Raw genomic sequence first — 14,839 nt, forward strand, 5'->3', positions numbered from 1 at the left:
AGAGAAAAGGATTTTATAAGTCTTTTTTGGGTATAATTGACAAAGAAATGACATTATTGTAATTAACAACAAATAGGGAAGAATAGGTTTTACCAAACACCATTTTCATTCTGAACGGTGTTCTTGAGACCGTTACCAAACGATCATTTTCAGTCTCAGAATGCCGTTCCAGATTAGAAACGTAAAAGAACGTTTTTAGTCAAGAACGGGCGTTCTTTGTTCAGACCGTTACCAAACGCGCCCTAAGGGTTACTGAACTACCATGAGAGAGAGAGAGAGAGAGAGGTTTTGTACCTGGACAGTGGAGGGACATCAGTGGTGAGCTCCGGTTGGCATGATGAGAGCTTGGCAGGGTCCTTCGTCACTCTTGAGAGCTTGAGGACGATGAGTGCTTGGCAGGTTTTCTCTTGAGGGCGAGAGAACTCGGAGTGTGTTTTATTGGGCACACTTCTCCCAATTTGTTTTAAGAAACGTACAAACAAGTCGGACTTGTCAAATGTGTTCTAGAACACAAATTTATATTTATGTTTCGAAAAAAGCATTAGAACAAAACAGATTTATCATACGGCTTTTAGGGTGTTTCATACGGCTTTTAGGGTGTTTTTTCGTTTTTTAGAATAGAAAAACAAAGAAAACTGTTTCTGGGAAAGGGGTGAGACTCATTTGATATATTAGAATAGAAGAAGCTCAAGAAAGAGAGAGAAAGCTGGCGTATGCTCTGCCGCTTGCTCAGAGAATCTTTCCCATAAAATAAAATCGTAGCACTTTTTTTTCTCCACAGTCGTCAGCTCTTCAAAACCCTAGAAAACTGGTCGGTTTTCGGTCGCCGGAGATTTTCTTCTCCGTCCAAATTTTGACGGAGATCACGGAAACCCTATATATCAAATTAAACTCATCGAGTTTAATCGCTGGTGATCATCCATATCTCACAGAGGAAGAAGATCAAGGAACAAAATTCTGATTTGTTCGGTCAGTATAATTCGCTTTCGGAATCTCTCTGGCCGTCTTCGAAACCCTAAATCCTATCTTAATTTTTGATCCTTTTGTATTAGAGCTCAGGAATCGGTCTGTGATCATGGATCGGGAGGAATTCGGTTTATTTTGTTGAGAATGTGAACTCGAATGGTAAATTGAAAAAGTTCGATATTTCTTAAAGTTTCTGTTTGTGTTTCCTTTCTATTAATTATTATTCTCTTTCAAGGTGAAAGCAGTTAGAGATTTTAGGAGAAAGAAGCACTCTTTGAGCTCTGAGAATCAGATGCAGAGTGTAATGCATCTTCCTGGACAGATAGGCGATGCCCACGGCGGTGATCCACCCCTTCACGTTGCAGAATCGCAGCCAATGCACATGCATTACATCCAAGAGCACGAGCATGCGCAACAACATAACAATGGAAATGCGATGGATGATGATCAGGAGGATGGTGGTGGTAGTGAGGGTATGGAAGGAGATGTACCGTCCGATCACGGTAATTCATCAGACCCACATGGTTCAATGCCGTCCCGTGGCCATGGCGGAAACCAGCTCACCCTCTCCTTCCAGGGTGAGGTTTATGTCTTTGACTCTGTCTCTGCAGAAAAGGTGAGTGCTTTTTTTCTTTTTCGGGTTTCTGTTATTGTTTATGTATACTTTCATGCTGAAAAGGATCCAATTACTAAGGGAGTGTGTCACGAGTTTCTTGCTCTGTGACTTCAAGAGTCGTTGCTGTTTTGGTGCATCTGATTTTTGTTGATATAATAGGGCCAGTTTGATTTCCCCATTACCAAAATAAAAAAAAAAGGGGCCCGTTTGATTTTGCCTACTATCATTTCTTCAAAAAGCTGTAGTTTCATGCTTGTAAGAGCTTCCTCATGCACACTTGGCTTCAGTGGTGGTCATGGGTCAATGACAAGGTATTGAAATATCAGAATTTCATGTGTATGGAATAAACCCATGCAGCCTGTAATGCATTATTGTCTACAAGCAGTGTGATGTTTATGGAAAAAGCAAACATTCAGAGATCTTAATCTGCTTATAAAATAAGGGAAAAGGCTGGGCACACCACCGCATACTGCAAGCTAGCACTCGTTGTTTCTACCTCTCTCTTCCCCCTTTGAAATGACCCCCTACCCCTCCTGTATGATGTCACCACCTCTTGCACCTCCATTGGTGCTGTCCACTAGCTTACTACATGCAGGTGGTGTGCCTATTCCTCTCCCATATATTAGACTTAAGTGACTTTGTCCATGTGATAAATAGAGAAGTTGTAGGTGTTACTTGAATGCAACGAATAACCATTTTCAATTGACTATTGACAGTTTAATGTTAGGTTGCACCTGCATTTAAGAATTTATGATATTTCTTTTGTAATTGATAAAAAATATAGCATTGCCATTTATCAAAGAAATAGAAAAACACTGCCATTTTCACTTTGATGAGTGGAAATTTGGCATTTTGTTATATATATGTATTTTCTTTTTAACTTCGTTGATAGTTCTACCGTTACAGCTTTTTTCTCTAAAATGGATGAGTGCTTTAATTAACTAAATGCTGTGTTTGCATCAGACTGTTGTTTTAGATGGATTCCGGGCAGTGCATGACGGAGTATGAGAGTTATGACTTATGAGGCCCTCATGAAGTCCAAATCAAATTGAAACCTTAGTTCGTGGCGTACATGATCCATATGCCATGTGTGAGTTTATCATGTGATGAGGAATGAGTCCCAGTAAGGAACAAATTCCCAAATACCTTTTGTAGCCCAAAATGATGTGTAGGCTGTAGTCCAAAAAATGCAGCCACAGGTGTAGGGATTCCCTACACCTGCAGCACTATAGGTGTAGCGTAATCCATTACCCTACACCAGCAGAAAATCGTGGGCTGTTGATGTTAGCTTTTATTAGACTTTTATTTAAGCTCCTATTTATGTTGAGTTGTAATTCTAATTGGGAATCCTAGTATTGTTTGGAATCCTAGTTAGATTCTAACTTCTCTTTTCTTTGTCTCAGCCATGAGGGCTATATATATGTAATTGCTATGAAGAGCTTCCCACGATTTGAAGAAATAAAATTAATGCTGTTTGCAATTCTGATTGTCCTGAGAGAGGCTGTTAGGGTGAGACACCCAGGCTGAGATCGCCACCTATCTCTATCCCTATCATCTTTCTACTCGATCTCCTCCATATCCCATTCTTTCTATTTTCTTGTTAGTGATTTCAAGGCTGATATCTTTGCAATCGAAAGGGGTTTTCTTCATCAAGCTTGTTGGGTGCATTCATTCACTGAAGAGGACCACTCGATCCATACTTGTGGAAGATCAGACCATAGACCTGATCGATGCCAGATTTTTTCCCATTGAAGATATCAAGTGACTTAATCTCCAAGTCTCTACTGCTGCAACTTTCAAATATCCATATCAAGCCATCAGAGTTCAATAATTTTTGGAGCACAAGTCGCTGCCAATACCTTCTCAACTTGATCCAAGTCTGGAGTTAATCTGCTGGCTGGTTTTGTAGTTATTCACTAAACTTCTAATTCTAAGTTTAGTTTCTAATTTGGTGAACTGTTGATTAAGACCTCTATTGCTGGAACTGTTTAGACCTTACCGTGGGTGATATTGGGGGTAGGATTACTTGTAATCTAGCCTTACATTATTTTGGTATCAGAGCTATGGGAGAAAGTTCTAATCAGGCTTCTGTTAATGTTCCTAATGGTATTGTACAAGCTGTTCAGCGGTTGTCTGATAAGATAGAGTCCATGGATAAAGAAATCAAGGAACTGAGAGAGATGTCAACTTGTACAGGAGGGCAGCAACCCACTGTGAATAATGTTCCTCGACCACCTCTACGCCAAGCATGAAGAACTATACAAACGGCCACCCGTGATGACTTTGAAGATGATGAAGAATATGATGGCAACCAACATTACTGAGATGACAAGCATAAGTCGAAGTTGGATCTCAAAGAGTATAGTGGGAAACACTATCCCATTGCTTTCCATGATTAGCTGAGTGCCTTGGATGATGTACTTCAAGTGGTTTCGATTATCTGAGGATCGAAAGATGCAGCTGGTCAGTACTAAACTTACTGGAGGGGCCAGAGATAGGTGGCGCACACATGAGGGAAGATTAATTTGCCGTCACATGGAACCAACTACTTGGGAAGCGATGAAAGATATTCTCAAAGAGAAGTACCTACCTCCTTACCGGAGACGACTTCATGATCAGCTCAACACTATTCAACAAGGTACTTTGACTGTTGAGGAATATATTGATAAGTTTAATGATTTGTTATCATGTACTGGTGTTGATGAAGAAGATGAGCATTTCATATCCCGTTTCAAATTGGGATTGAGAAATGATATTAGAGGCAAGATGGGTGTGGTCAAAATATACAATTTAAACAACTGTTTTGAGAAGGCTATGGATGCTAGATCGCTACTCAAGGCTGTCCCATGAAGGTTCACTCCACAATCAGGTGATGGTAAGAAGCCCTATGCTCCTACTCAAACTAGTGGATTCCCTACCCAAACTCCATAAACTACAGAGGATAAGGGTAAGGTACCCATGGATGATTGGCTTTCTACCAAGTGCTACCATTGTAATAGAGAGGGTCATTATGCAAAGTTCTGTCTGCAAAGAGGGAAGGCAAACTCAATTATTGACTGTTAATGCTGCCCTTGAAGGTGAAGATTGTGAAGACACCTTGGATGATAATGATGACATTTATAAGGTAAATGTAGTTTGATTGCTGAATCAAAAGGGAAGACTGGCGTCGACATGGCATCTTTTATACATTAATATCTAGTGGACCATCGACAACACAAGTAATTGTGGACAACGGTAGTTGTGTTAATGTGGTTTCTCAAGCTTTCCTCATTGAAGGAAAACTCAAGGCTGGACCTCATCCGCAACCATACAAGGTATACTCAATAGTGACACTTTAGAAGTTAATCAGCGATGTTAAGTCTCTTAAGATTTCTGGTTATGAGGAAAATGTATGGTGTAATATTATTCCTATGATCTTGACTGATGCATTACTTGGGAGGCCATGGATGTATGACAACAACATGTTGGTGGGAGGTACTTAAAATCAGTGTTTCTTTGACTTCAATGGGAAACTATTGGTTCTCAACCCACTCAACAGACCATTGATGAAGCCAAAGCTTAGAGCTTCCCAAATGAAGCGCAGCAGATCTTGAGGACTATTGACACAAAGCAACCTTCAAAAGGGAATTTGGACAACAAGGTTTTACGTTCTGGTACAGGTACCAGTAAAGCAAAGCCAATGGAACCACAGTTGCTTGCTTTACCTCATCGAGAGTTCCTTTCCACCAGCGAAGAAATGGGACTGATTTGCATTAGTAAGTAGAAAAGTTTTGCCTGTAATTGATATTAATCATCCCAAAGCTATAAGGGATATGCTTGCTGATTTTTCAGATCTAGTCCTAGATGATCTTCCTGATGAGCTACCTCCGATGAGTCATTCAACATGCTATTGACCTAGTGCCGGGGTCGATATTGCCAAACCTGCCTACTTATCGTCTCAACCCCACTAAGCATAGTGAGCTCAAGAGATAAGTGGATGATCTTCTTTGCAAAGGTTTTATTGTTATGAGCCCATGTGTTGTACCAGCACTACTTACACCCATGGTATAAAATCTCACGAAATATCGGCGATATATCGCCATATTTTGTGAATCTCGATATGTCCGAGATACGAAACACTTCCGAAACATAAAAATACAATATCTCATCGATATATCGTGATATATCGACGATATATCGTGGATCTCACGATATATCGCGAGATATTGTAAAAGTGACAAATAGTGTCACACTAAGAGCCTTATAATTCCATATTTCGCAGCTCTTGGTCGATTTTTCGACCGAGAGCTGCTGAAATTCAAATTTTCTCTCTTCTTCCTCCCTTCTAAGCCTCATCCAAGCATTGTTGAAGCTCCTTGTCGCCGGGAAGACGTCGGAGGGTCATCTAAGCTCATCATCCAAGCCTATTTTCATTATTTAAGGTAAATTCTATTTCTCTAAAACTATTTTTTTAAAAAAAATTTTGTACAAATGTTGTTGGATGTTGATGATATTAATATATGTTAGACACTGGAGGCCGATCTATAGCCTCACGGTGTCGAAATTTTTTTCCCATATGTATTTTTTTTATTTTTTTCCTGGTTTTAAAAATTCATTTTCCTATAACTAAAATAGGAAATAATTAGGGGTAATATGACTTAGATGGTAATGAATTAAATATATGTTAGACACCAATGGCCGATCTACGGCTTCACAGTGTCGGATTTATTTTTCTGCTCTTAAATAATTCTTTTAATTTTCGAAAATTAAGAAAAAATATAAAAAATTAAAAAAACAGAAATAAATAAGGAAAAATATGAGTTTTAAGTTTAAAAAATAATGAAAAAATATGAAAGTTATTTCTATATGTTTTGAGATGCATTACATGTATATTATGTTTACTAATTTTTGGTTTTGTTGTGTTAGGTCAATACTTATATTAACATTATATATAAAAAATTGGTTTTAATTATGTGAAAAATATAAGGGTTAGGGGAAAAATATTAAATAACTATACAAGTGTATTAGTAATCTAAAAGTGTCAATTGAAGTGTATCTACATTAAGTTTTTTAATTATTTGTGTTACTTACATTATAGTAAACAAGTATCATTATGGCGGATCGTGATAGACAACGTGCGAAGGGCAAGCAAAAGGTGGGGGAAAGTAGTCAACAAAGGGGGCGGAGGGAACAAAGAGAACAGAGGGAACAAGAGAGACCAGCCCACCAAAGATAGGGTGACATTGCATGGTTACATGGTACTCCCATTGATGGGGATAAGAGAAAATCTATATGTAACTATTGTCACATGCAATTTATGGGAGGTGGGTCTAGTAGACTTAAACAACATCTGACTGGAGGATCTAAAGATGTTGTAGGTTGTCATATGGTCCCTACTGAAGTAGCTAGGGAGATTGGTGATAGTTTGAGGGGAAGAAAGAAGAGGAAGGCTGACAAGCAAAGGATAAGAGAACAACTTGAGGATACAGTGAGGAGTTCGATGGGAGGAGGAAGACGATACAATGATGATGATGATGATGATGATGACTCCTCTGATGATGATGATGATATTGCAGTACCTGATGACATACAAACAGCAGAGGAGGCTAGGGATTTTAGGCGGACTGTTTCAAGGAGTAGAGTAAGTTTTCAAGATGATCGCAGAGACAAAGAGTAGGGGGTAGTGGAGGAGTCGGGTTCTGGAGGTCCTAGAACTTTGAATCCTTTTAAAAGATCACAAAGTGTGAGGGCAACCCCAACACTCTACCCGTACCAGTACCACCATCAACATCTGATCCTAAATTGCATAAGAAGAAAGGAAGCAGTCAACCCAGAATCAAAGGAGCATGGAAGGGGATGAAGGGATTGGTTAAAGAATCAATAGCTAAGTGGATGCTATACCATACCATCCCAGCAAACACTGCACAAGACCCCCATTATGATACCATGATAGATACCATTGCAGAGGTTGGCCCAGGATTCAAGGGCCCCACCCCATACGAGGTAATGAATGTTTATCTACCTCAACAAAAGAGTGAGATTGATGAGTACATTAGTGAGATGAGGAATATGTGGGAGACATATGGGGTGACTATAATGGCAGATGGATGGATTGGGCCTACAAGAAAGTCCATCAATTTCATGGTTTATTGTGATGGGAGGACAGTGTTCCTCAAATCTGTGGATGCATCCAAAAAGATAAAGGATGCAAAATATATTTACAGATTGTTAAAGGAAGTAGTGGAAAAAGATGTGGGTATTGAGAATGTTGTCCAGATTGTAACGGACAATGGAAGTAACTTCAAGCTGCCGGTGAGAAGATGATGAACAATAGTAAGTACTGGCTCTTCTGGACTTCTTGTGCAGCCCATTGCATTGACTTAATGCTAAAAGATATGGGAAAGTTAAAGTTGGTGAAGACTGTGGTTGAAAGTGCAAGACAAGTCACCAACTTTGTATACAACCACTCCTATGCACTCAATCTATTGAAGGAAAAATGTGGGGGTGACTTGGTTAGGCCTGGCATCACAAGATTTGCCACCAACTACATTGCTCTCAAAAGCATTGAGACAAAGAAGGCCGGGCTGAGAAGCATGTTTGCTTCTGAGGAGTGGTTTGAATGGAAGGGTTCCAAGACTGCAAATGGGAGGGAAGCACAAACAACGATGTCATCTGAGGACTTCTGGACCAAACTAAGCAAAGTGGTGAAAGTTTTAGAGCCAGTAGTTAAAGTTCTACATGTTGCTGACTCCGCTCTGAAGGGCCCAACCATGTCAGTCCTATATGCTGCAATAGACTTGATGAAAGATAGTGTCTATAGTGTGGCTCCTTGCAGTAGCAAACACTTCTTAGATATCATAAATGCTCGCTGGGAGAATCAATTTATGCATCCACTGCATAAGGCTGGTGAGTAAATTTGTTTTATGTTTACTAATTCATAGTATTATTATTTACTAATTACCTATGCATTTGACAATACCTCTATTCTATATGTCATATTTCAGTATACTACTTGAACCCTAAGTATCAATATAACAATAGGCTTGGGTTGGAAATTCAACATATTGATGCTGTGAAACAAGTAGTGAAGAAGTTGGAGCCAGATGGTGCACTACAAGCAATTTACAACAATGAAGTGAGTTCATTTGGAAACTCAACTTATTGATGCTTTCAAATAAGTAGTGAAGAAGTACTTACTAATTTTCCACATGGGTGTAGATCAAGGTATTTAGGGATGCATTGGGAAGTTTTGGAACTGAGGCTGCAATACAAGGCAGAGTACGTGGTGATGCTGGTAATTCTTTTAAGTTTTAAATTACATATGTATTGAAATTTGAAAGTTGAAAGTTGAAACAGCATTTGACACATGTCTTTTTTGTTGTAAACTTGTAATGCAGCTGAATGGTGGGTGTTGTATAGAGAATCGCCTGAAAACTTAAGAAGAATAGCAATTAAAGTCCTTGTCCAAACATGTTCTGCATCTGGTTGTGAGAGGAACTGGAGTACCTTTGCACTCATCCACTCCAAGAGGCGCAATAGATTGGGGTCTCAACGTTTATCTGACATGGTGTATGTGCACTACAACTTGAGGCTGAAACTGCAACACATACGCATGGGACATGTGGGACAGAGGGGCACCATTGATCTAGCTGACATCTTTCAAGTTGACTCAGACGATGAGGACCCTATTGTGGATTGGGTGAGGGATAGAGGTGAGCCAGTGTTGGATGAGGAGGGAGGTAGGCCCGACCCCATGATAGCTTCTGAGATTGGTGCTGATGTGGACGAGTAAATGGCTGACGAGGGTCAAATACATGCAAGGGAAGCCTCACCCATACCATTCCAGCCCACTGGTGGCAATGTTGCTGATGATGAAGACTGGTCTAAGTCCTCAAATGATGATGATGATGATGGTGATGATGGTGATGCTGGTGGTGGTGATGGTGATGCTGGTAGTGGTAATGCTGGTGGTGGTGATGTTGGTGGTGGTGATGCTGGTGAAGAATTTGACGGCATGCGAGAGCGTTATGTGGTAGGCCAGGAGGCCCAGGATACGGCACCTGTAGAGCCACTCCGATTTACTGGAGAGACACAGTTTGATCATGCCACACAACATACGGACCACGGAGCACGTGCCCCCGCACCCCCACCCTCGAGAGGCCCCCTACATACATACAACAGGAAGCGTAGGGGTCGACAAACACAGTTGCAACCTGATCACATGGACATTGATAACCTATCTAGCTCTGTTGGTGGTTTGAGTGTGGGTGATAGGGAGGGAGGACCGACTGGACATTGGCGTGCCCCATCTTTTGACGCACATGCCACTCCATTGGCATCGGATTATGGTGCATCACAACCTTACGGTGGATATGGATATGGATCATCATCATATGGGCAGTTTAGTGGGGTAGGGGACTATGACTACCAGTCCCAGTCCCAGGGACATACTGGATCATCTTTTGTAGATAACATCTTTGCATACCCTAGTGGACCTAGCTACCAACCTCACCAGCCATACATGCAGTCAATGCCATCGCCTCTTGCGCCGGCGCCAATATCATATCACAGTGGATCATCTTCTTTACGGACTGGATCGATTGGTAACCCTAGTTTATATCCTAGGATAGGTTACCTACAGTATGTTGATGATTCCATTTACGTGACACTTGTGGATGACTACACTCGTTTTTTCTCCGATTCTATACCGTGGTCCACATATGTCCTTCAAACAGAGAGCAATAGACGTCGACTCCAGCGAGGCATGAGTGGGATTGATCCAGGGAGGCACAGTAACTACTATTAGCAGTTTAGCACTTGTAATTTGTAACTTAAGTTGTGATTTCATTAATCTATGTGTATTTAACTATTTATACATTAGGGTCGGCGACCGTATGTCAATCAAGGGTGCAAGCCCAAAACACCAATTTGAATTCACATTTTTACAATTTTATGGTTTAAATGTGTTTATTAAGCTTAAATAAGGCTGTCCATGAAGTTTCAGGCCTAGATATGGCCAAATACCCCCCGAGATGGACCCCCGAAATATTGCCGAAAAAATGCAATATTTCGGGCATATTTCGCGATATCTCGGTAGGCCCGAGATACCGATATATCGCGAGATATAGTACTATGCTTACACCAAAGAAAGATGGCACGTGGCATATGTGCATCGATAGCAGAGCAATCAACAAGATCACCATCAAGTACTGATTCCCTATTCCACGCCTTGATAACATGTTAGACATGCTTACCGGTGTTGCAATCTTTTTGAAGATTGATTTGACGAGCGGATATCATCAGATTCGCATTCGCCCAGGAGATGAATGGAAGACTGCATTCAAGACGAAGGATGGAGTATATGAACGGAAAGTTATGCCCTTCGGTCTCACTAATGCATCGAGTATATTTATGCAAGTAATAACACATGTACTCTGTCCATTCATCCGTAAATTTCTTGTGGTTTACTTTGATGATATATTTATCTACAGTCACACCACTGAGGACCATAGTAAGTTCGGGTACAACAATAATCCGGGAACGGATACGTACGACAATTAATCGGCCCATACGACAATAGTACATTTTCAAAAATTCCGGCGCAATAAAACTCGTATCGCAATGATACGGTACTGTTTAATACGGTTGCTCTGTAAAAGTACAAGAGTAAAAATATAGGTTTATCTTAGTAAAAATCAAGGAGCAAACTGATTTTTTTGCAACAAAATTCTAATCTCTCATGCCTTCATAAACACTGAAAAGTATGGTGAGAAGAATGAGCAGATAGGTGAGCACGGTGCCCTATTTATGTGCAAGAGATCTCTACTTGGTTGCATGGTCTTTACATAAGTGTCTGGGCCAATAGGTGAGCACGCCTAGGTATCTACCTAGGGGGTAGAGGGGTCATCTCATGGTGCCCTGTGAGAGGGCATAGGAAACACCACCAAGTAGAGATATTTTCCCATATTTTATAGTATAACTTAAACAGGGTCGGGCTGTGCCAGGCCAGTCTCAGCTTGAGGCCTCAACCTTGGCCCGACCTGACCTTGACTCAGGGTCAGAATTTTCCAGGCCTGACCCCCCTCAAGGCCAGGTATCTCAGCCCAGGCCCTGTTCGCGCTTAGGGTAGGTTCAGGCAGACAAGGCCAAACTTACACCCCTAGTTTTTGGATGTGAATCTTATCGGATCGGTTGGAATCAGGATCAATTACGACTGATTTGGCCGATTTACTGATCCAATTCTTAATTCTTAAAACCTTGATGGTAAATCTTTATAAACGATTCGCTTAGGTTTGGTTTAGCATGCTTAGGGGTAGAAATCAAAACCAAACCGTTTAACTAAATGGTTTAAAAAAGGAAACTTGAATCATTTACTAAAATGGTTTCGGTTTAAATAGTTTTATTAGGTTTTTATAATTTATTCAATAGGTTTTTCAAACGGTTTTAAAAAACAAAACCTGAACGAGAGTCTTTGGGTTTCAGGTTTGGGGGTTTTCTCACCGGCTTTGGGCTTTTAGGTTTTAGGTTTTAATTTTTTAATTTTGTTTAATTAAAACTCATAAATATGTATTAATACGTGATTAATACGACAATTAATACGGTGTTTCTTTAGAGTTGCGTGTAAAATTATACTACCTGATAGAATATGATAAGAGTCGGATTATTGATTCATACAGTCGGATACGACAATTAATACGCGAACTTACTAACAATGTTGAGGAGCATCTTGATCACTTGAGACATGTATTGAGAGTGTTGCGAGCAGAGAAGCCCTTCATCCATCTCAAGAAGTGTTTAGTTATGCTGTTTAAGGTTATCTTCCTTGGGTTTATTATATATTTTGAAGGGGTAGAAGCTGATCCGGCAAAGATACAAAGTGTAGTTGATTGGCTAATACCGCAAGCCTTGACTGAGGTTAGGAGTTTCCACGGCCTAACCTCATTCTATCGGCATTTTATTCGGAAGTTCAGCAGCATTATGACACCTATTACTAAATGTATGAAAGAAAGTAAAGGGAAGTTCCAATGGGCACTGACTGCAACCAAAGCTTTTGCCTTGATCAAACAGAAGATGACAGAGGCACCTGTATTGCGCCTACCCAACTTTGATTTCATATTTGAAGTGGCCACAGATGCATCCTATGTTGGGATTGGGGGAGTTCTAATGCAATCAAGTCATTCTATTTCTTTCTTTAATGACGCTAAGCGGCAGTATTCTACATATGACTTGGAACTCTACGCAGTAATCCAAATATTGAAGCATTGGAGACACTATCTTGTTGGCAAGGAATTTATCCTATATTCAGATCACAAAGCTCTCAAGTATCTCCATTCTCAACGATCCATAAGCAATCGACATGCTAAATGGATTGCCCATCTCCAAGAGTTCCATTTCACTTTGAAATATTAAACAGGCAAAGAGAACCAAGTGGGTGATGCATTGAGCCACAAAGTACTCACCATGTCTATATCCACCACCCACAGTACGTCAGTACTGGCATCGAGCATATTCGAGATGAGTACCTATCTGATTCTGATTTTTCGGGTACTTCTACTAAGTTACATCAAGGTTGAATGATGCGAACTATGCTCTACATGACGGTTTTCTCTTCCTAGGGACATGCCTATGTATCCTTAATACTTCCCTACGGCAGCATCTCATTAGGGAATTATATAGCAGCGGTATGGGAGGACACTTTGAGGTCAGCAAGACGTATTCTGCAGTTGCTGATTTATACTTTTGGCCACATTTGCAGCGTGATGTACAATAGGTGATACAACACTGCTGTGCTTGTCAGCTTGCTAAGGGGGATAAGAAAAACACAAGACTATATACACCTCTACCTGTGCCACAAGCACTTTGGCTGCATATCAGTATGGACTTTGTCTTTGGCTTACCATCTACACTGGAGCAACACGATTCTATATTTGTAGTGGTGGATGGATTTTTAAAGATGACTCACTTTATTCCATGCTGAAAGATAATTGATGCCAGTCACATAGCCAAAATCTTTTTCAAAGAGGTGGTACGTATACATGGGCTGTCAGAATCTATTGTTTCTAATATAGATGTGAAGTTTACAATTTATTTCTGGAAGACTTAGTGGACGAATACGGATACGAAACTGAAGTTCTCTACAGCTTCACCCTCAGACGTTGGCCAGACTGAGGTGGTTAACCACAACCTAGGCAACCTTCTCAAAGGCCTTGTTCCTGATCATGAGAAGAACTGGCCTTCTATCCTTGATATTGTGTTTTTTTAAGAAGAAAAGGTAAAATACAATAAAGTACTTCGAATTACTTCAAAATCAGAAAAATAAAGTGGACAATAATCTCCCCGGCAACAGCGCCAAAAACTTGTTTGAGTTTAAAAATTACCGCAAGCGTACAGATCAATTGTAGCTACAGGTCGAACTCAAGGAGATATACGCCACCCTATTTTACTCACTTTAAAGTAATGCAAAGTGAACCAAATTAAAGAGTTAAATTAAATTAATTAAACTAACAAACTAACGGATCCTAACTCACAAGCATCTAATGAATTAAATTGGCATGAATTAAACTGGCGTCCTAACACATATCCATCTAACCTATCAAACTAACGCGGATTGGAAGGGATAAATTGCAGCCACACACCACAACCACATAAAAAAAACAAAAGAAGAAGAAAGAGAATGAGATAGAAGAAGAGAGAATGAGATAGAAGAGAGGGAGAATGAGTTTAAGAGTTTAGAGAGTAAAATCCTGGATGTGCTTGACATGGACAGAAATTGCTTGCATGAATGTAGTTGAAGAGCTTGAATACTTGAACAAACCTTGCATGGCTTTCTCTTCTAAATCTCTAGGTCTTGTCATCAACTTAGGAACTTAGACTCGAAAGCTTGAAACTAAACTAGAATTATTACAATCATATTGAAGACATAAAATTAAAACATGAATAAAAAACATTACAACCATGGAATTGAAAGCATGAAATCAAACTAGAACTTAGAAAGCCAAAAACTAGAAGAAGAGAAGAAGAAATTTCACTAATTAATTGAAATAAAAATTGAATTAAAACTGAACTAAAGTGGAACAAGTTACAAGCCTAAACCCATAGGGTATATATAAGGGAGAAGGGAGGAGAAGAGGGAAGAGGGAGAGGGGCTCCTGGTTTTGGGGCCTCTCTCCTAAAAATCGTGGAGAGGAGAGAGAATGGGAGAAGGAAATCCACAATAATGGAATATTCCCTTCTCCTTCCTCCTTTAAAATGCTGGACTCCCAAGAAAAAAAAAGAAAA

The 14,839-nt window shown here is 40.1% G+C and overlaps 1 protein-coding gene across 2 annotated transcripts in view; it reads left to right on the forward strand.

Annotated features, from left to right (window-relative positions):
• The first annotated feature begins 584 nt into the window (after positions 1–584).
• The window catches only part of LOC122662342 (GATA transcription factor 28-like), an 83,779-nt gene continuing 69,524 nt past the window's right edge, over positions 585–14,839 (forward strand). Inside the window, exons 1-2 of one of the 2 annotated variants that reach the window (XM_043857949.1) lie at positions 585–615; positions 1,193–1,582. In XM_043857949.1, the coding sequence (XP_043713884.1) occupies positions 1,259–1,582 (324 nt within the window). In that variant the 5' untranslated portion in view covers positions 585–615; positions 1,193–1,258. Of the gene's footprint in view, positions 616–879; positions 1,126–1,192; positions 1,583–14,839 lie in introns of those variants that run through there. The other variant, XM_043857948.1, reaches the window with a different exon arrangement.

This window comes from Telopea speciosissima, chromosome 5 (genome assembly GCF_018873765.1).
Source record: "Telopea speciosissima isolate NSW1024214 ecotype Mountain lineage chromosome 5, Tspe_v1, whole genome shotgun sequence".
Lineage (NCBI taxonomy): Eukaryota > Viridiplantae > Streptophyta > Magnoliopsida > Proteales > Proteaceae > Telopea > Telopea speciosissima.